The 21,038-nt window shown below is 39.9% G+C and overlaps 1 protein-coding gene across 4 annotated transcripts in view; it reads left to right on the top strand.

Annotated features, from left to right (window-relative positions):
- Window positions 1–21,038, top strand: part of LOC139164579 (protocadherin gamma-A4-like) — a 183,859-nt gene that overhangs the window by 108,810 nt on the left and 54,011 nt on the right. The window contains exon 1 of one of the 4 annotated variants that reach the window (XM_070746903.1): window positions 7,979–10,577. The exons of the other annotated variants lie outside the window; for them this stretch is intronic. Coding sequence (XP_070603004.1) covers window positions 8,178–10,577 — 2,400 coding nt within the window. The 5' untranslated portion in view covers window positions 7,979–8,177. Of the gene's footprint in view, window positions 1–7,978; window positions 10,578–21,038 lie in introns of those variants that run through there. 4 annotated transcript variants of the gene reach the window in all.

Below are 21,038 nucleotides of genomic sequence, written 5' to 3'. Positions count from 1 at the left end.
TAGTAAATAGTTTGACAGTGTTGAGGGAATTATTTGTTTAGCAGAGTGAAGGCATTTGGGAAAAAACTGTTCTTCTGTCTAGTTGTCTTGGTGTACAGTGCTCTATAGTGATGTTTTGAGGTAGGAGTTGAAACAGTTTATGTCCAGGATGCAAGTGGTCAGTAAATATATTCACAGCCCTCTTTTTGACTCATGCAGTATACAGGTAGGCTGGTTGGCACAATTGTTTTTTCTGCAGTTCTGTTTATCCTCTAAAGTCTGTGTCAGCCTTCTTGGGTTACTTTAAGGAATACTTTAAGGAATCACAAAATTTTCATTAATGTCTAATTTTTATTGTGTTTGAATTTTAATCACATGACCAAGGAGATTCTGCAATAGTTATAAATGTGAAAAATGTTCATGACTTTCTGTGCCGTTGTAATTTTAAACTGTCAAGGTGAAAGTCAATGACTACATATATGAGCTCATTATTAGCTACCACAGCTTCTATAGCTACAAATTGACTTCATGGATTGTTAACTTGGAGACCCCTTAGTTCAGTGTTTCTCTACCTGGGGAATTCTGAGAATTGATACCCACTCATTTTAAAAGTTGCAAAGATTGAGAAATATTTACTGTATTTTTCAGAGTATAAGATGCACAGGAGTATAAGACACACCTTAGTTTGGGGTGAGGAAAAGGAAAAAAGACCTCTGCCTCCCAGCAATTTGCTAAACAGAAAACAAAAAACAGTACAAATGATATGCACTGTTTGCTGTGTATTTCTGGGCATGTATGTCTGACCCATAGAAATAGCAAAGAATTAGAGAAATCTACATATTAATGCCAGAAAGTTTTCTTAAATGTAGTCACACCAACTCCTCCCAATTATTTAAATACCGTATATACTCAAGTATAAATAGACCTGATTATAAGCCGCAGCACCTACTTTTGACACAAAAACTGGGAAAATTTATTGACTCGAGTATAAGCCTAGGGTGGAAAATGCAGTGGCTACTGGTAACTTATCAAAGTGGATGCATCAGTAGATAATAAACTTATACAAAAATGAAGCTTATATACACTGCTCAAAAATATAAAGGGAACACTTAAAAAACAGAATATAACTTCAAGTAAATCAAACGTCTGTGAAATCAAACTGTCCACTTAGGAAGCAGTACCGATTGACAGTCAATTTCACATGCTGTTGTGCAAATGGAATAGTTGTGCAAATGAAATATTCAATGAGAATATTCAATGAGAATATTTCATTCATTCAGATCCAGGATGTGTTATTTGAGTGTTCCCTTTATTTTTTTTAGCAGTATATTTTTAATCTCCAGTTACACATTTACAATAATGGGGGCAGATCAACAATTGCTGGATTACAAGTCCAGAAACATGAGCCCAGCATCAAAAGATTCTCTTAATCCTTTATTGGAACCAAGAAGAGTTTTCCTTGAATAATGAAAAGTATATGAAACCTATTTAAGCAAAATGTCATACACTCCATAGTATTTATGGGTATAAGGTTAATAATAAAAATTTAGGTTTCTGCAAATTAGTACAGCATTATAGAGTCTAGCGTGCCTACTCCCGCCCATCAAAGGGTGTTCAGAGTATAACCCAGATGTTGATTTCTACTATCTCCATAGTAATCTTTCTCAATGTGTCTTCCAGATTTGTTGGGCTTCAGTTTCCGTAATGCCTAGTACTCACCAGCTTTTGGGCATGTTAAAAGCTGAAGTCAAAATATACTGCTGAGGGATGAGCTGAATCAGTGGGATCAACTTGCATGGTTCCAGCTGCTCAGTTGCTGACTGTGAAACGCAGCTGGAGCTCTGCCAGCCTCCGCCATCACCAGCAGCAGCATGTGGGCCTTGGGAAGAGTCAGCTGGAGTCAGGACACTGCTGGAGCGCTGCTGAAGCCTTGGTTCCAGCTGCTGGGCTCTGTCGGCGAAGGCCACCTGACCTCCGAGTTGCTAAAGACTTAGGGAAGTGACCAAGACTGGAGCTCCACCAGAGCCCCAGAAGGTGGTGCACCTGGAAGAAAAGAGGAAGAGGCGGGGAGAAGAGGAGGAGAAGGGGGGTTTGAAAAGGGAGAGGTTTCAGCTGGAAAGAAAAGAGAAAGCGAGGGGTTAGATAAAGAAAGGAAAGACAATAGGAATAAGGGAGGCTTCTGTGGGGCAAGCCTGAAGGAAGGGTAGAGGAAGGATTGAGAGGGAAGGTAGAGAAAGGAGGAGGAAGGGAAAATAGAGAGACTTGAAAGAAAGGGAGGCAAGCAGAGGAATCAACGAAGGAGCAGAAGCTGTGGAAGTAGAAACAAGCAAAGAGTGGAAGTAGAAACTTCAGCAATCTGAGAAAATATTATTTTACTAAAAGAGTAAATCGCAGCGCCCGAGCACCTTCAGTGACTCAAGTATAAGCCGAGGTCGGAAAGCTGAAAAACTCGGCTTATACTCGAGTATATGCGGTAGATCTACTCCAAACGTGACTAAGTCAAGTTTTAACTCAACTGCTTTATCTTAATACAAAAACAGGACATAATTACATTTCAGATTATACTTTTACAAATCTTTAAAATTGATGTGGCTTTCTAGAAGTATTCTCTGCTATTTAAAAGAAGATACAATAGCCCTGGGCCTCTTCAGATCAAGTATTTATTTTAAAAAGTTTCTTCATTTTGTTAACTTGTCTAGAATAATAATAAAACGGTCTTTAAAAAATAAGTCTAATAATTTGAATATCCTATAGACATTTATAGTTATTGATTTACCTCTTTGCATCCAGATTCAGCAGTCCAACATTGCCAGCAGTCCACCTCCCAGCAATTGCCTCCTTGCAGCTAGTTTCACTTTCAGTTCTGGCACGTGGCCTGCCTGTGCTGAATCAGATATGGGTCGGGAGGCTGCTCATAAGTTGCTTGTGCTAATCAGATTCTGCGCTGTTTGCTGCAAGGAGATAAATTACTGGGAGGCAGAGACCAAAGGGTAGAGGTGACTGGGTGGGGCTACATTTAGTGTATAAGATGCACACAAGTTTTCACCCCCTTTTGGGTGGTAAAAATATGTGTCTTATATTCTGAAAAATACAGTACTTAACTGAAGTATATGGCCTAATTTTTTAATTGTCTACCTTCTGTGGTATATTTGATCAAAGTTTCTGAAGAACTTTAAAGTTTATACTTTCCTTTGTGCAATTTGATTGATATTTCAATAACCACCATAGTGCTATTTTATTCTATGTGAATAGGCTCTAATTTGAATCAGATAAGAGATTCAATATTCAGTAGGTTGAGGTAGCTTTGCTACCTATGATTTTAGTCTGGTATAGCTACTCAACAAGCTAGGGTCCATCTGCAAAGTATCCCCTGTATTAGTATTTATTTTCTTATGTTTTTGTTTTACCTGGCTTCAAAAATTCCAAAAAGCTTGCTAGCATTATCTATTTTAACAGAGGCAACAGAATCAGGCTGGCCAAGAGAGATACAATACCACAGAAATAGGCAAGTCATCAAGGAAAAAGCTGCCATAGAATAAGTAACATATTTAATCTTGTCTGCCATCATATTCTTAGAAGCAATGAATGTTCTAGTTGGCATCATCCCTATACACTTGACATACATACATTCATTGCAATATGGAGGGACTTCTATGTTCCCCAATCATGCAGAATGTAAAAATAAGGTCAGAGAGTCTGGTCAGCCTTGAATCTGTATTTCAAGTGCTGAGACGTTTCATATATGGTCCTAGGCCCACTCAAGTGGCTATCAAAAGACTTTCTAAAAAGCCATTTCTGCAAAACACAAGGAGCCAACCTTGCATGTAAGGACTTGGCAACTTGTTCTAGAGCAGTGTTTTTCAACCAGTGTGCCGTGGCACACTAGTGTGCAGTGAGACATGATCAGGTGTGCCATGGGGAAATTAAACACAGGCCCCCAAACTACGGCCTGCATGCTGAATACGGCCATGGAGCCCATTTATCCAGCCCGCCGCCAGCTGCTTCCATCCAAACATAAACATTCCCCTCACAATCCCTCCAGCTATCAGCGACAGGAAGAGTGGAGGCACAGGGAACACTCACTGACCAATCACCTTCTAGGATACAGGTATGCCCATGTTTCACCATCACTCCGCAGTCTGCATTGGCTGCCGATCAATTTCCGGTCACAATTCAAAGTGTTGGTTATGACCTTTAAAGCCCTTCATGGCACTGGACCAGAATATCTCCGAGACCGCCTACTGCCGCACGAATCCCAGCGACCAATTAGGTCCCACAGAGTGGGCCTTCTCCGGGTCCCGTCAACTAAACAATGTCGGTTGGCGGGCCCCAGGGGAAGAGCCTTCTCTGTGGCGGCACCGACTCTCTGGAACCAACTCCCCCCAGAGATTAGAACTGCCCCTACTCTCCCTGCCTTCCGTAAACTCCTTAAAACCCACCTCTGCCGTCAGGCATGGGGGAACTGAAACACCTCCCCCGGGCATGTTTAATTTATGCATGGTATGTTTGTGTGTGCGTCTGTTAGTTTATGGGGTTCTTTTAAATCTTGTATAAATTTTAAAGTTTTCTGATTATTTATTATTTGTTCTATTCTGTTGTGAGCCGCCCCGAGTCTTCGGAGAGGGGCGGCATACAAATCTAAATAATAAAATAAATACATCCCGATCACTAGCGATGAACCAATAGCAGGCTGCCTCTCATCCACACAAAGGAAGGTTCCCGCTCATGCTGCGGTGCACTTGTTATTGTGTGGCTGCAGCGAGTAGTTGAAGCTGCTACTCCTCCCCATAGTCCCGATTTCTAATCCTGGTCAGGACTGGAGGTAAATGTTGCTACCACTAGATGAAGCCTCAGCCTTAGCCTCAGCTGGTTATGTCTATCCTGATGGTGTATATAGATATTTGACCTTTTTCTTTTTATAAGAGGCCCCCACAGAGGGTGATATACAATGCATCACAATGTTATTTATATTGTATATGGCCTTCTGAAGGGTCATCTTCTTAAAGAGCTCAAATCTCTATATACACCATCAAAACAGACAGACAAACCAAGGCCCCTGCACCGAGCTGATCTTCCTTTGGACAGTTTTTGGTTATCTGTTGCCAAGGAGTTCCCCATTCTGGTCAACAAAGCTATTTTGACATTGCTCCCGTTTTCAACCACATATCTATGTGAGCTGAGCTTCTCAAGCCTGACTGCGATAAAAACTAAAAACGGAGAGAGACTGAGAACTGTTGAGGAAGAGCTTCGTGTGTGTCTTTCTACCATTCCCTCAAGGATATCCCTTTTGTGTTCATCGAAACAGGCCCAAGTTTCACACTAAGTGAGTATAAATACATTTAGAAAATATATTATTAACTACTTGTATAATATGTACTGTGTTAGAGTGTCGTTTTGGTTGGTGATGTGCCCTAGGATTTTGTAAATGTAAAAAATGTGCCGCGGCTCAAAAAAGATTGAAAATCACTATAAAGCTGGTATTAAGGTCCTGAGCTATGCCTTATTCTTTGTAAAAATAAAATCAGTTTTTGAGGCTAGTTTCATGCTAAGCTTGAAGTCGTCTTCTTCTTAGGAGAAAAACAAAGTTGTGGGGGCTGATGCCATTTAGACATGATTCCCTATTTTAAAAAAAACCTAAAATACCTTCAGGTTAGCCATGTCCTTTCTTTCTTTAAAAAAAGAGTGTAAAGCATATTTTTAGATAAGTCTGGCTTCTTATTTCAAAAGGCTTTTGTCTTTTTAAAAGCAACACATCTAAGGGAAACCCTTATCCTAAGTTTAACAGGATTGGAGAGATAAGGGTTATTGCCCTGTCCCTACTAAAAAGAAAGCAAACTATTGCATTCAAGGGAAGAGCCATTCATTATCAATCTACTTCCTTCCATCCATCCATCCATCCTTCCTTCCTTCCTTCCTTCATTCATTCATTCATTCATTCATTCATTCATTCATTCTATTTATATGCCACTCACACCAAAACAGACTCAGAGCGGCCTCCTTTTCACCTTCCTTAACAGCAACAATACATATTAGTAGCTAAGCCATGGATCTGATGTTGACAATTTTATACCTGTTTCAGGCAAAGCAAATAATTTTCTGTTTTTTAAAAATATATCTTTAACTTTTATAGAAGAATTTATTTGCTGCAATCTACATCAAAGAGAAGGTTAATTTGACAAGCTCTGAATTAGTCTTCTCATTTGCCTTGTTCTCAGAAGGTATGCTGAGGGCATCCTTTTCCCAAATTATTCATTTAAGTTGGGAGATTGTATGATAAAACTCAAGTTAAAATATGGAGGTTAGCATTATAATAGTGCGAACATAATATCTGCCCTAAATTATGCAATTTGTATTACAGGAATTGGGAACTTTTCCTGCCAATGCATTTGGCCTCTTAAACAGTGGCTATAATCCCTTCTAATCCTTCCTTCAAATATCACCCACTTCTCTTCACCCCACCCCCACCCGTACCCCACCCCAACCCTGCCCACAACTTTCAGTGGCTTTCCCCTGCCCTGGAATGCTGGGCATTAGGAAGTTCTCCAGCCACCACCGAAGAGAATTCACACAGAAATCTCTTGAAGACCCACATAACCTATAACTGTTAAATACTGATAAAGTTGAGAGAATACATTTTCAGATGTTGGCAGCAGCAGCAATTTTTATTCTGTGTTTCAGGGTAATTTGATAGGGGACTATACTAAAAGAAGAGGCTATTGAATTGCTGTGAGGCAAAGGTAGGCAACAGGAAAGTCCCCTTAGTTCACTGACTGACTGCTGCTCCTTATTTGTGACTTGTATAATGACTGAGGGGTATCATTGGCATTTTACTTTTCAGCTTTGTAAAACAGCAATATGCAAAGCAAGTGTTTTGTTTTCTTCCCTTCTTCCTTCTCTTTTCTTGTTTTGATGCCCCCCAACCATTCTTAGTTTTTGTATTGTGTTCACACAAAATCGGTAAGGTGATTTTGATGGGGAAGTTAAACAAAGTATGGGGAGACATTCAAATCGACAAATATAATTTAATTTTTTCTTTTGATTTTAAGCAAAAGTCAAGAAAACTATTTTCCAAGTAGTTCCAAAACATACATAGTTTAAACATGTTCTTTTTTTTAAAATAACATGAGAAAGGAAGTGAAAATGAATTTTATAAATTATAGGCTTTTATTTATTCTTGATTCCTGCTTGTTATTTTCCCAACATCTGGGTGTTTTATATGCATGTTAGATATTGATCAGCAATTTGTCAAATTATTTGATGGGCCTTGTATTTATTTTAATGTTCCACTTCTTATCCCATTATTTGTGACATTCCTGAGCTTTTCCCCTCCTTGTTGTATTAGTCTCCTTATCATGCTCCCCTCAATCATTCCTTAAATATTTGCTAAGAGCAAGAAGAAAGAAACCAGGCAGGTTCAGCCTCCATGGAGGCATAGCAAGGAAATAATGTAGCTTCCACTTGTCTGTCTAAGGCCTTTGTACTGGAGGAGATATATCTGACCATATCTGATATATCTTGTGTCTACCATTCTGGATGAATCTAATGGCCCTACAATTATAGCTGGTGTGATCATCCCATTAGTTATTTTATGTTTGGGTGCTGTTAGTGCAAAGGAGAGGGAACAATAAACCCTGTCAGCCAACTTCTCCCTGCTCTTTCTCTCTATCTTCCTCTTCAGAGGACCATGACAAAGCTTCTATTTCCTGACAAGCAGAGAACAGGAGACATATTATCCCCTTCCTCTGAGATCCACACACACGAACAACAACACTCACTAATCTGCAACAGGTCTGCTTGGATTTAGTCCCCCAGGCTCAGAAGCAGGAAATTAAGATGCTAGTGTCTCACGCAGGACCAAGCCGGGGAGCGATGCTGCTGCAGTTATTGGCCAGGACTCTGCGCGCCGCTGTTGACCCAACGATGTTCGATGGGAATACTGTGAGAACTAGGACGTCGCTCGGGTTTGAGAGAAAGAGCGAGCGAGCGAGCGAGCGAGAGAGAGAGAGAGCGGCAGACGGAGTAGAGAAGAAAAGAATCTCACTGTTGTGTACCAGGAAAACAATGCCCGGCTCTAAAACTCCTCAAACCCAATGTCCGGAGCATGCAGAGTTGCAGCAACATGAAACTGCCGGCTGAAAACTTTTAAAGGAAAACTCGAAGAAACTTTACAAAACAACGAGCTGTCCCTCCTTCGTGAGATGAACGGCGCTGCTGGAAAGAACCGATGGGTAACACAATGGCTGCAATTACTGGGGCTTTGGCTGGGTGTCTCGGATTGGGCTTTTGCATTTATTCGCTATACAATTCCCGAGGAAATGCCGAAGAATTCGTTGGTAGGAAACATAGTGCTTGACCTGGGCTTCGATCTCCAGCAGTTACAAGCTCGAAATCTCCGGGTTGTGTCGGGAGGCAGCAGAAAATACTTCGAAGCAGATCTCAACACTGGAAAGTTGCTAGTAAATGAGAGAATCGACAGGGAGGAACTTTGTGCGACTCTCTCTCCTTGTGTCCTAAGCCTGCAGATCATCGCGGAAAACCCCCTGGAGCTCTACGGCGTGGCTGTGGAAGTCCAAGACATGAACGACAATGACCCAGTTTTCCTGAGCAAACAAATGAGACTGGAAATCAGCGAGTCAGTGTCACCTGGAGCACGTTTTCCTTTGGAGAGCGCACAGGACCCTGATGTGGGAATTAACTCTTTACAGACCTACCAGCTCAGTTCCAATCAACACTACGCATTGAACGTACAGACTGGAGGGGATAATACAAAATATGCAGAGCTAGTGCTGGAAAAGACACTGGATAGGGAGCAGCAAAAAGAAATCCTACTGATTCTTACAGCTCTGGATGGAGGAAATCCACCCAGATCTGCTACCTTGCAAGTACTCATAGATGTCCTAGATGCAAATGACAACGTCCCTATCTTCAATCAATCTATTTACAAAGCCAGGGTGAGAGAGGATACACCCTTAAACACCTTGGTGGCCAGGACAAGAGCTTTTGATCTGGATGAGGGCCCTAATGGAGAAATAATTTATTCCTTCAGCAGTCACACTCCTGCTAAAGTTAGGCAGCTTTTTGTTTTAGACTCTGATACTGGAGAACTGAGGCTCAATGGATTGCTGGATTTTGAAGAAATTAAGTTTTATGAGATTTATATCCAGGCAAAAGATAAAGGCACCAATCCTGCAGAGGCTCATTGTAAAATATTGGTAGAAATTATTGATGTCAATGACAATATCCCAGAAATCACAGTGACATCAGTGTACAGCCCAGTACCAGAAGATGCAGCTCCAGGAACCGTAATTGCTTTGCTAAGTGTCACAGATCAGGACTCTGGTGATAATGGCCTTGTAAACTGTTTTATACCTTTTGGCACTCCTTTTGCCCTTAGCACTTCACTTAAAAACTACTACACATTGCAAATGAAAGAACCATTGGACAGGGAAATTATTTCCCAGTATAATATCACAATTACTGCTCAGGATGCTGGCTCACCTTCTCTCATGGAAAAAAAACAAATATTTGTTAAAGTGTCTGATATAAATGACAATCCCCCTACATTCCCACAATCTTTCTATGATGTGTATGTGGAGGAAAATAACCTTCCAGGGGCTATTATTTTTAATATTAGTGCCTCTGATCCTGATCTGGACCGGAATTCTCGTCTTTCTTACTCTATCTTGGAAAATGGGGACCATGACAGAGATCTGGTTAGCAGATTTTTTTCTATTAACCGGGAGAATGGAACTATTTATATCCTAGCACTTTTGGATTATGAAAACATAATGGAGTTCAGCCTAGTGGTACAAGTTCGTGATGGAGGATTTCCACCCCTTGCCACCAATGTCACAATCAATATTTTTATCACAGATCAAAATGACAATGTACCCAGAGTCTTATATCCAACTTCAGGTAACAGTTCTTTGTTTTCAGAAGTAATGTCCACAGCCAGTCCTGGATATCTGGTTACCAAAATTGTGGCCTGGGATGCAGATGCTGGTTATAATGCTTGGCTTTCATATGTACTTCATGAAGCCACTGATCCAGGACTCTTTGCTGTGGGCTTGTATTCTGGGGAGATAACAACAACCCGCTCTCTGCAGGAAGAAGATTCTCACAAGCAAACTTTGATAATTTTAATAAAAGATCATGGGGAACCAGCATTGTCCTCCACTGCAACCCTTATTGTAACAATAGCAGAGACATCCAGGGAGACACTGACAGATTTTACAGTAGTGTCTACTACACCACAATCAAAGAAACACTTGACTTTCTACTTGATCCTCGCTATTATTCTGATATCTGTGGCCTTTTTTGTCACTGTGGTTGGAGTGGGCTCTTATAAATTTTACAAATGGAGGCAATCCAAGGATATCTTTAAGGCCTCCAGGAGCAACCTTTATAGAACCCCAGAACCTTTCAACCATGTGGACACTGTGCGGAGTGGATTTTTTCCTCCAGATTTCTACCAACGGGTACTTACCACTGACTCTTGCCACAGCGATCTTCTATACAAAATGCCTTTTGCTCCCAGTACTTTAGGGAGCCGTCAAAGTACTGTCACAAGATGTGATCCTGCAATGTACAACCAGATAGTAAGTACTAGTAACAGGCTGCTAGTGCCCTCTGAGGTAATATATGCTTGTCCTTTTCCATCTATCTCTGGAAAACTCAGTTCTGAGCCTAAATTAGTTTAATTTTAAAATTATTTTTTCTTTCCTGAAATATGTCAGTGTCTGTGAAGCTTGTTCTTTTTCTTCCATTCCCTTTCTATTGTATATTGTAACAGAATAATTTAGAATTTAAATTCCTGTTGACTTCCTATATCCTGTTTTTTTGTTATTTTTTATATTGTATGATGGTGGGGAATTCATGCAGTTACCATATGCGTTGCCCTGTGCTAACTCAGATCCATGTTAATCTTTTAGGTCTCTGTATACACAAACCTTGATTAATTAACTTCACATTTAATTTAAAAAGGATAAGTGGTTCCAGAAACCATGTAGAGATATTATGTGTATACTGTATAAGCAAATGGACTAAATACTAATTGGAAGAATTATGAAGACTGTGTTGCTTGGGTGGTTTTCAAAAAAATTTTTTAAAGAGAACCTTTCTGCAACATTTTACTTTTTCCTAAGAAAGGGTGTTATTGAATGACATATGCTACTTTCTTTTATTTGGGGAGATTATGTAGGAATCACATAAATAGCATATGAAAAATATGAGTAATCATAGAAGTAGAAATGTTTAAAAAAATTATCAAGCACCAAGAAATATAATAGAATGAACAGCAGAATATTTATTTTTATCCTAGCTTTATTATTTTTAGAGGTTCAAGGTAGGGAACATACGTAATTCTAGGAATCCAAATTAGATTTGCTGTTGTACTGTATTGTTACATTATATGCTGTTAGCCACCCCAGTCCTGGGAGAAGGGCGGCATACAAATCAAATCAAATCAAAATAAACTAACTAACTAACTAACTAACTAACTAACTAACTAACTAACTAACTAACTAACTAACTAACTAACTAACTGCTAGGAAGATACAACATCTCAGGGAAAGAGAAAATCTTGACTAAAACAATAGCTCCATGCTTTCATTTTTCACAGGATGCATGATTGACTCATTAGAGGGTTAAGATCTAGAAAAGGTGAAATAACCCTGTATTTAAAGGGACCTATTCTTTGTTGCTCCAAGATGAGTGTGCAAAACATGGCTGTATAGATTAGAGGAGAGAAAGGGCATTTTATAGATAGGGAATTGCTACCAAGAATGCATCCCTATGTCTGGGGGTAATGCAAAGAGCTGGGCCTGGAGGCTCTTTTAGCACAAAGGCAATTTTCTCACTCAGATAGTCAGCTTGTGTGCAGCTCAGGCTGCAGATGAACTCACACAGTGGAATACTGTGCTTATTTTACTTCTAAATAAAGTTCTTACACGTACAAATGTAAGACTTACAAAAAAAGCTATTTTAGATGTAACCAAGTAAAATTTATGCGTGATTAAAACTGTGTTTTTGGTGGAACTTTCTTTTGTGCTTTTTCTGAAGCAAAAGAATGATAGTTATTTTGTGATAAAAGGACATCTGTGAGCAGAGCTCAAATTCTGATGATTATCTGGACAGTTCATGTAGTTTTGTCACCACTTTCTTCCTGAACCCTTGACAACAAAAAACAAGCATCATTTACTGCTTTATAGTTGCTGGCCTACAGACATAAGAAATAGAAACTTACATAGAATGTCTGTTGAGTAGATAGACAGACATAGACATAAGAATCACGATGAAACTGTGGCTTCAAATAGGCTGATTAATAGAACTGAAGTGAGACATGAAGGGTTATAGTTGGTAGTTAATCATTATGTTATACAGGCAGGTCCTGACTTATGAGTCCATTTAACAATCATTTGGAGTTATGGTGGCCTTGGAAAGGATCCTTTACAGCTTGTAAAGTATTTCAGGCCATTGTAATATGGTGGAACACCACCACCCTGTCACATTATATTTCAGGTACTTGGCAAGTAGCTTACGTTTATGAGTGGTTGGAGCATCCCATGATCAGATGACCAGGATTTGCAAAAAAAATAAACCACCAATTTGGAAAATGAACTTGAATTTATGATTACATGATTTGCTTAACAACAGCTATAAAACAGTTGTAAAATTGAGTTTGATCATGTGGATGCCTTGACTTACAACCATCACAATTTATGACTGAAATTCTGTTTTCAATTGCAGTCGCAGGTCAAGAGCTACCTGTACTATTAATATTTAAAATTAGCTTTCCTAGCATATGAGATGTATATTATATGAGGCCAGAAATTTGTCTTGGATACACTAGATATAGCTGAAATCCATTTAAAAAGTATCAAAACACTTTTAAGTAAATTTTAATCTAAAGTATCTATGGGAACAATTGCAATACATCTCAATTCAGCTAGAACTCATATTTTGTTCCTTTTGGCTTGTAATAGATTATATCCTACCTCCTGTTCCTTATCAAGAATAAATAGATGTGTCTTTCCATTAGAGTTTTCTGCCCATTTTTCATAATTAAAAACAAACTGAATGCTACGTAGAAGCCATACTGGAGACTGAGTTCTCAAACATAAAAAGAAGTAGATGCCAAATGTACTATAGTTTACAAACTAAATGGAAAAATAGGCATGAAATAAAACTTAATCTAGAAAAGCATATATTCCTGTTATAGAATTGGAGCTATCTATTAATTTTAGCTATCTGCAATTACCACTAAATCTGTTTTTTTAACAGATTGCAATCTTTCCTTAGGAATGTAAATCAAGATGAAGCAGAAAGTCTGCTTCATCATTATGTACAAACAGGGCATAGTAGTAATTAAAAGGAATTATGAATTAGTATGGTTTTGGATATACCTATTGCCAAGATAAGCTGAGACTTCATTGCATAAACCAGCTGAAAAACATTAGTAGGGGGTCTTTCAGGGACTTTGTGTCCTGTTTTATTTTTGTTTGAAGACTAGAAACACTTGCACTTCCAGAGAATGATAATCTGAGCTAGTTTAAAGAAGGGGAGCTGCAGCCCTTTTAAACCCATATTGTCTACTGTATCTCCCTGCATGAGAAAAAAAACCTCAAAATTTTTCAAGAGATAAAAATATTTCTTTTTTAAAAATGGAACCGCTGAAATAGTAAAAAAGTGCTAACTAATTCTCCCCTCCCCAAAATGATTCATTTGTCATGTGATTAACAAAAGAAAAGTCTTCTCTGCCAGGCTGTATTTAGGGAGAGTGAGACAAAATTGATTATAAAAAAGGAAAATGACTCTTCCTGAATACTGCATGTCCATCACCATGGTGATGCAGTAGAAAATCTACCTGTAGAAGTTATATGTTCCTACCATATATCTTTTCAGTTGTAACTTCAGTGGCATGTTTATTTATTGCCAAAGGATATTTTTTGCTACTGCAATCAAAAGGATTCTCATCCACTTAAACACAAAAGGTACAAGATACCATACTTTGTTCTCCCTCTCCATTTACTAACATTTAACTAAGGAAGATCAATTCTTAACCGCCTGCACTATTATCAGAAGACAGAAAGGTGATTGCAGCTTTTAAATATGCCCTGATTTCATCTGGAAATGAAATAGTTAATTGAAGTGGAGGGGGAGGGGCCATTGTGAATTCCCTTTAATACTCTACAGCTCATCCCTTCCCCCTAGTCTGCAGCAGCATGGCTAAATGAAAGCTGGTGAATGTTTAGGTTTAAATATAAGGAAAACAAAAAATAGACTATAAAACCTCCTATTGTGAAAGCTGCTAATAAGTGTTAGATTCTGCAGGCAGGCTAATATAAGTATCTAGAAGAATCATATTCAGAATCCATCCACAGTTGAAGTGGAATAGTCCTGATACAGATGTTCAACAAAATGAAAATTAGGGTACAGAATAGACCAGGGTTTTCCAAGCAATGTGACATCACTGCAATAAATCCACCTTTCCTAAAGTTTCATTTTATAAAGTTTCATTATTCTTTGTGTCCTCTTTTTAAGGGAAGCATGTACATTAAGATTATATACTTCTCAAAAAAATAAAGGGAACACTTAAACAACACAACTCCAAGTACATCAAACTTTTGTGAAATCAAACTGTCCTCTTAGGAAGCAACACTGATTGACAATCAATTTCACATGCTGTGTGCACATTCAACTTTATACAGAACAAGGTATTCAATGAGAATATTTCATTCATTCAGATCTAGGATGGGTTCTTTGAATGTTCCCTTTATTTTTTTGAGCAGTATACTAAAGAGAAGTGTGATGGCAAAAAAATCTCTGATAATAAAAAACTTTTTTTGCATTTAAAAATTATTACATCTGAAAATTATCGTGCCTGATATTAGAGATAATATAGCATTGGGATTATGTTGTATTTTCTGGAAACACTAGTCCTCAGTTTACAACTGTAATTGAGTCCCAAATTTCAGTTGCTAAGTAAGACAATTGTTAAGTGAGTTTTGCTTCATTTGGTGACCTTTGTTGCTAAAATTTCTTGCCATCCAAATTTTGATCACATGATCATGGGGATGCTGCAACAATTGAGAAAAAAGTCCACTTTTTCAGTGCTATGGTAACTTCAAATGGTCACTAAATGAATGGTTGTAAGTCAAAAGCTACCAATATTGGACGTAATGTTATCTGTCCCTCTTAGCCAGAAAATGCTGCCTTGCACAGAGTTGTAGATAACCACCAAGTATACTCTACCAAATCTATGTTGAAAGAATCTTATGCATGTTGTACCATTGGGCCTCAAACAGTCATTGTGATCCAAAATTGTGAGGTCTCCAAAGTTTGATGTGAATATTCAGCATTTTTAGGCAGTTGACTTATTGAACTCGAATACTGGAATCTTCCTAGACTTCTGCCAATAATTGCAGAGGACACAGATTCAGGATGAAATAGGTTGGTAGAAAGGAACAGCTTCCAGTCAGTTTAGCTTCTTCCCTCCCAGCAGCCAAGTTGCGGGACAGCAAATCACTGGTGAAAAAGAAAAACACACACATTGTTTTAGATTGTAGCAACAGAAGCAGACAGCCATTTTTTGTTTATGTTTCAGGATAATTTGAGTGGCTGGGGAAAGGATGGTACAGGAAGATAGAGGACTTTGGGTTATCACTAATGTTTGGCCTTTGCCATCTTTTAAAAACCTCCTCCTTTTGTTCCTCCTCCCTCTCTTTTTTCTCCTTCATTTTGCTTTGTTTTCCTCCATTTTAATTTTGCAGTTTTGTTTATACAATATTAGTAAGATTATATGGATTGGAAATTGACCTATAAATAGGAGAGGAAAGTTTTGTATAAACAAATTAGGCAAATTACAATATGGGTAATGCTGGAATGTGCCCATTTACTTTCTGTTAGTTTACAGTATTCCAATTCTCAAAAGATATATGCTTGTTGTTTTCCTAATAATTATAATGGTGGATTATTTTATTGATCTCATGGTTATTTTAAAGTTCCATTTCTTATCTCATTATTTTGAGAGATTCCTGGGTGGTTTTTTTTTTTTTTTGCATGTGTGTTTTAGACAAACTAAACTTGTGTGTTAGGGAAACTAAACAGTGTTTTAAGCAGCAGATTTCTATTTGGGAGGCCTGCTGTTCTGTTGTGTATGAAGTCATATGAATGTCTATGCAGAGAAGGGCTGGAAGGGAATTTGAAGATCATGTAGTCAGTAAAGGGCATGAAACACTCAGGAGGTGCTGTGGGGGTGCACGCCCATCCTTCAATTTCCTGCGCATGCACAGAGTCGTGGGCCGAAGCTGTCTCACTCGGGAGCCACCAGCATGAAGAAATCCTGCAGGAAGGAAAGCAGCTTGTCGGGGACATTTCCTTTCTTTTCTTTTCTTCCTGCTGGCAGCTCCCGGACAGGGTTGAACACGACTGCCCCATAGGACCCAGCCCCGTGGCTGCCGACTTGCTGCTTCGGCAGCATCTGCAGAGGCGCCCCGGTTAGTCCCGTCCGGGAGCTGCCAGCAAGAAGAAATCCTGCAGAAAGGAAAGCAGCTTGTCGGGGACACGATGGTTGCCTGTGTTGCCCACTTGCTAGAGACTGTGGAGCATCGTCTCCCCAACAAGCTGCTTTCCTTCTTGCAGAATTTCATCCCACTGGCAGCTCCTAGACAGGATTGACTGCCGCCACTGTGCAGGACCCAGCCCTGTGGCTTCTGGCCGGCTGCATCAGCCGCAGTGGCAGAAACACCCCGGTTAGTCCTGGCCGGGAGCCACCAGCAGGAAGAAATACTGCAGGAAAGAAAGCAGCTCGTCAGGGAGACAACGGTCCCCAGTCTCTGGCAAGTGGGCAACATGGGTCACTGTCATCTCTCCAACAAGCTGCTTTCCTTCCTGCAGGATTTCTTCCCACTGGCAGATCCCGGCTGGACTGACTGGCATGCCTCTGCGGCTGCTGCTGCTGCTGATAATGCAGCCAGCCAGCAACCATGGGGCTGGGTCTTGCATGGCGGTGGCAACGGCAGTCAACCTCAGCCAAGAGCCACCAGCGGGAAGAAATCCTGCAGGAGGGAGAGCAGTTTGTTGGGGAGACGATGCTCCCTCGTCTCTGGCAAGCGGCTGATGCGGGTGACTATTGTTTCCCCGTTGAACGGCTATCCTTCCTGGAAAGCAGGCAAAGTGGGAGTGACCTCGTCTCCCTGACGAGCTTCTCTCCTTCCTGGGCAGAGCGGTGAGATTCGGCTGATGCACATGCGCAGAAGCTGAATCTCACGTGCACCACCGGCATTCCATGCCGTTCCACCAGCTGCCCAACCCTGCATGGTGTCCAATCCTCTATACAGTGCATGTTCATTTTACTAGCACACCCTGGTAGAAGCCCTTTCATCCTGTGTTTAAACACTTTCAAGAAAGGAGAGTTCACCAGTCCTTGAGGCAATCTGTTGAATGACTGCCATTACTAGAATATTTTAGCTAAGAGATGTCTAATAAAAGAGAAGTTTGATCTAATGGTTAAGGCATCAGACTAGAAAGTGAGAAACCATGGATTCAAGTTCCACCTTAGCTATGAAAGTCACTGGGTGACTTTGTGCCAGTCACTCTCTCATATAACCAAACTTACCTCATAGGGTAGTTGTTTGGGGAAAATATGAATAAGATATGTTCACCACCTTGAGTTATTAATAAAGACAAAGTAAAAATAACAGAAATAAAATCTACTTTGATATTTAAGCTTCTCATTTTGTCTGGAATAGTTTTCAATAATTCTACTCCATCGGAAACTTCAGATCGTGCAGAATGCAGCTGCGAGAGCAGTCATGGGCTTACCTAGGTATGCCCATGTTTCACCATCACTCCGCAGTCTGCATTGGCTGCCGATCAGTTTCCGGTCACAATTCAAAGTGTTGGTTATGACCTTTAAAGCCCTTCATGGCATTGGACCAGAATATCTCCGAGACCACCTCCTGCCGCACGAATCCCAGCGACCGATTAGGTCCCACAGAGTGGGCCTTCTCCGGGTCCCGTCAACTAAACAATGTCGGTTGGCGGGCCCCAGGGGAAGAGCCTTCTCTGTGGCGGCACCGGCCCTCTGGAACCAACTCCCCCCGGAGACTAGAACTGCCCCTACTCTTCCTGCCTTCCGTAAACTCCTTAAAACCCACCTTTGCCGTCAGGGATGGGGGAACTGAAACATCTTCCCCTGGGCATGTCTAATTTATGTATGGTATGCTTGTGTGTATGTCTGTTAGTATATGGGGTCTTTTTTAAATCTTTAATATTTTATAAATTGTCAGATTATTTATGATTTGTTTCCACGTGTTGTGAGCCGCCCCAAGTCTTCGGAGTGGGGCGGCATACAAATCTAAGTAATAAATAATAAATAAATAAAGGGTTTCCTCTGGAAAGCTTTAGGATGATGGCTGGTGTGCTTGCAGGATTAATCTTTGAAGTAAAATAATTAGCTTCACCTAGGGACAGATCCCAGTATTTTCCAGAATGTGCTTGGAGATTATCCTGTTTCCTGTTCTGGTGAGACTGTCAATATCCCCCTAGATCTCTGGAGTATGGAAATGGTTGGGTCAAAAAATATTATTAATATAAAGATTGTCATTCCTTTTGCAGAACCAGGTAAGACATTTACAGGAGGAAAGTGAGGGCAGTTAAGTGGAAATGATAACAACTTGAATATGGAGAAAATATCTGATTGAATCCCACCAACTAAACTCCATTTGAAGTAACATCATGGAAGTCAATGCAGTTGTTTTTATACCTCCTTTGCCTTTTCAAAAAAGAAACCAACATTGCACGTCAGGTGGTCTTACAGTTGTTCACCAGGATGCTGAGGAAGAGGAGTTATTTACCACATTCTTTACAGATATTTCTTCAGTTCCATCTCACCTTTAGATCAGGAGGTAACCATGACAACTATTTGTCTTACTGCATTGTGAATTTCAGGGATGTACACAAGATGTCTGGAGAGATGGTGCTTCTTTCACTTTGCACAAGGGGTGAGTTCCAACTTACCTCACTGCCAGTTCACTCCCTCTCATGTGTCATAGGTGCACTCCACAAGGGCAAATGCCGCATGGGCACAGTAACGAAAATCTGAAAAAAAAAACCCCAAACCTTTTTTAAAAATGGCAACTGCATGCACAGTGCTGGAACTTGGCTTCTGCTCATGCTGAGAAGGAGGTTTTTTTTTTTAAAAAAAAGCAAAAATGCAACAAAAAAAGATGGCGGCATCCACGGATTGGCACTGAACAATCTGGTTCGATGACATCATCGTGATGTCACCAGCGGGTCACTACCACTTCAGGTGAACCCGTCTGAACCAGGAGGAACCCACCCCTGCATATTGGTTGACTTAAGCTGCCAGAGGACACCTGGACCCCATTGTTAAGGAAAGTAATGGAAGTTTCCTTATGAGGAGGAATGTTTTCTTCTCAGAGTTATAATTTTAAAAAGCTTTAATGGATTTGGCATAGCTTGGTGACTCTCCTATAATTTCAAATGTATTCCATTCAGTCTGAAATGATTAAGCAATAATAGCCTTCCAATTCTGGACATGTCTGGAGGACACATTTCCCTCGAGCCTTTAGATAGGATAATAATAATAATAATAATAATAATAATAATAATAATAATAAGAAGAAGAAGAAGAAGAAGAAGAAGAAGAATTATTTATTAGACTTGTATGCCACCCCTCTCCGAAGACTCGGGACGGCTCACAACAACAATGGAACAATACAGATACAAATCTAATCATTAAAATCCATTACCTTAAAAAGCAATCGATACTACACAATCATAACCACACATAACTTTCAATGGTCAATAGTTGTTCGATGCCTGGCGACATGTGGAAGGTGAAAAGTGAGGAGGGTGAGGACAGTTTGAATCTCCAGAGGGAGTTGATTCCAGAGGACCGGGGCCACCACAGAGAAGGCTTTTCCCCTAGGCCCCGCCAGATGACATTGTCTGGTCGATGGGACCTGGCGAAGGCCAACTTTGTGGGACCTAATCGGCTGCTGGGATTTATGCGGCAAAAGGCGGTCCCCTAAGTATTCTGGTCCAATGCCATGTAGGGCTTTGTAGGTTATCACCAACACTTTGAACTGTGTCCAGAAACTAATCGGCAACCAATGCAGGCCACGGAGTGTTGACGAAACATGGGCATATCTAGGAAGACCTATGACTGCTTGTGCGGCTGCATTCTGCACGATCTGGAGTTTCCGAACACTCTTCAGAGGTAGCCCCATGTAGAGAGGATATGAGACTGATGGCCTTGGTGGAGTCTAAGTGATAGAATGCTAGCTGCTGTCTGACCAAAATATTATTTTACTATTTCTATTTCTCTGTCCATCCGAGAAACATAATGAATTCCTAAATAGAATATTTTCCCTGCTAAGAAAAAGCCTTTCTACAATTGCTGAAGATTTAATTCAGAAGTTCTGCACAGCATAGGTGTTGCTAATTTTTTAAAATATTTTCCAGCATTCAAATGTTTGTTTTGATATTGTTTCACAAAGTGAAGTAGTGCTGTATTTCCAGATACTATAGTTTGATTTCAGAGGATATTTTCTCTACAAAAAAAAATAGGTGAGCTAATCAGAAATATCTTTTTTATTAATAAGATGTTGTCTCCACAAACAAAATTTTGCTGTAATAACCCCATATATTGAGAATTCCTAGGTATGTTTGGATGAAGCTTCTTCACAAAACTAAAATAAATCTTCAAACATCCTTGACTGTTGACTAAACTAAAGTAAATCAGAAAACAGGGAAATCATGAGTTAGAAAATAAACTTCACTTTGTTTGTTATAACTTTCTAAGCTGACAGCTCTATAAAAATTATAGGAATCAATATCTTTAGATTCTTGCATCCTCACTTAGTTTACTTTGACAGCCATAGGGTAGTCAACAGTACATACAGTGGGGAGAAAGTATTTAGTCAGACACCAATTGTGTAAGTTCTCCCACTTAAAAAGATGAGAGAGGCCTGTAATTGACATCATAGGCAGACCTCAAGTATGAGAGACAACATGAGAAAACATATCCAGAA

The sequence above is a fragment of the Erythrolamprus reginae genome, chromosome 3 (assembly GCF_031021105.1).
Source record: "Erythrolamprus reginae isolate rEryReg1 chromosome 3, rEryReg1.hap1, whole genome shotgun sequence".
Classification (NCBI taxonomy): Eukaryota; Metazoa; Chordata; class Lepidosauria; order Squamata; family Dipsadidae; genus Erythrolamprus; species Erythrolamprus reginae.
The sequence above is the reverse complement of the archived record's forward strand: the minus strand, read 5'-3'. Positions and strand labels throughout refer to the sequence as shown.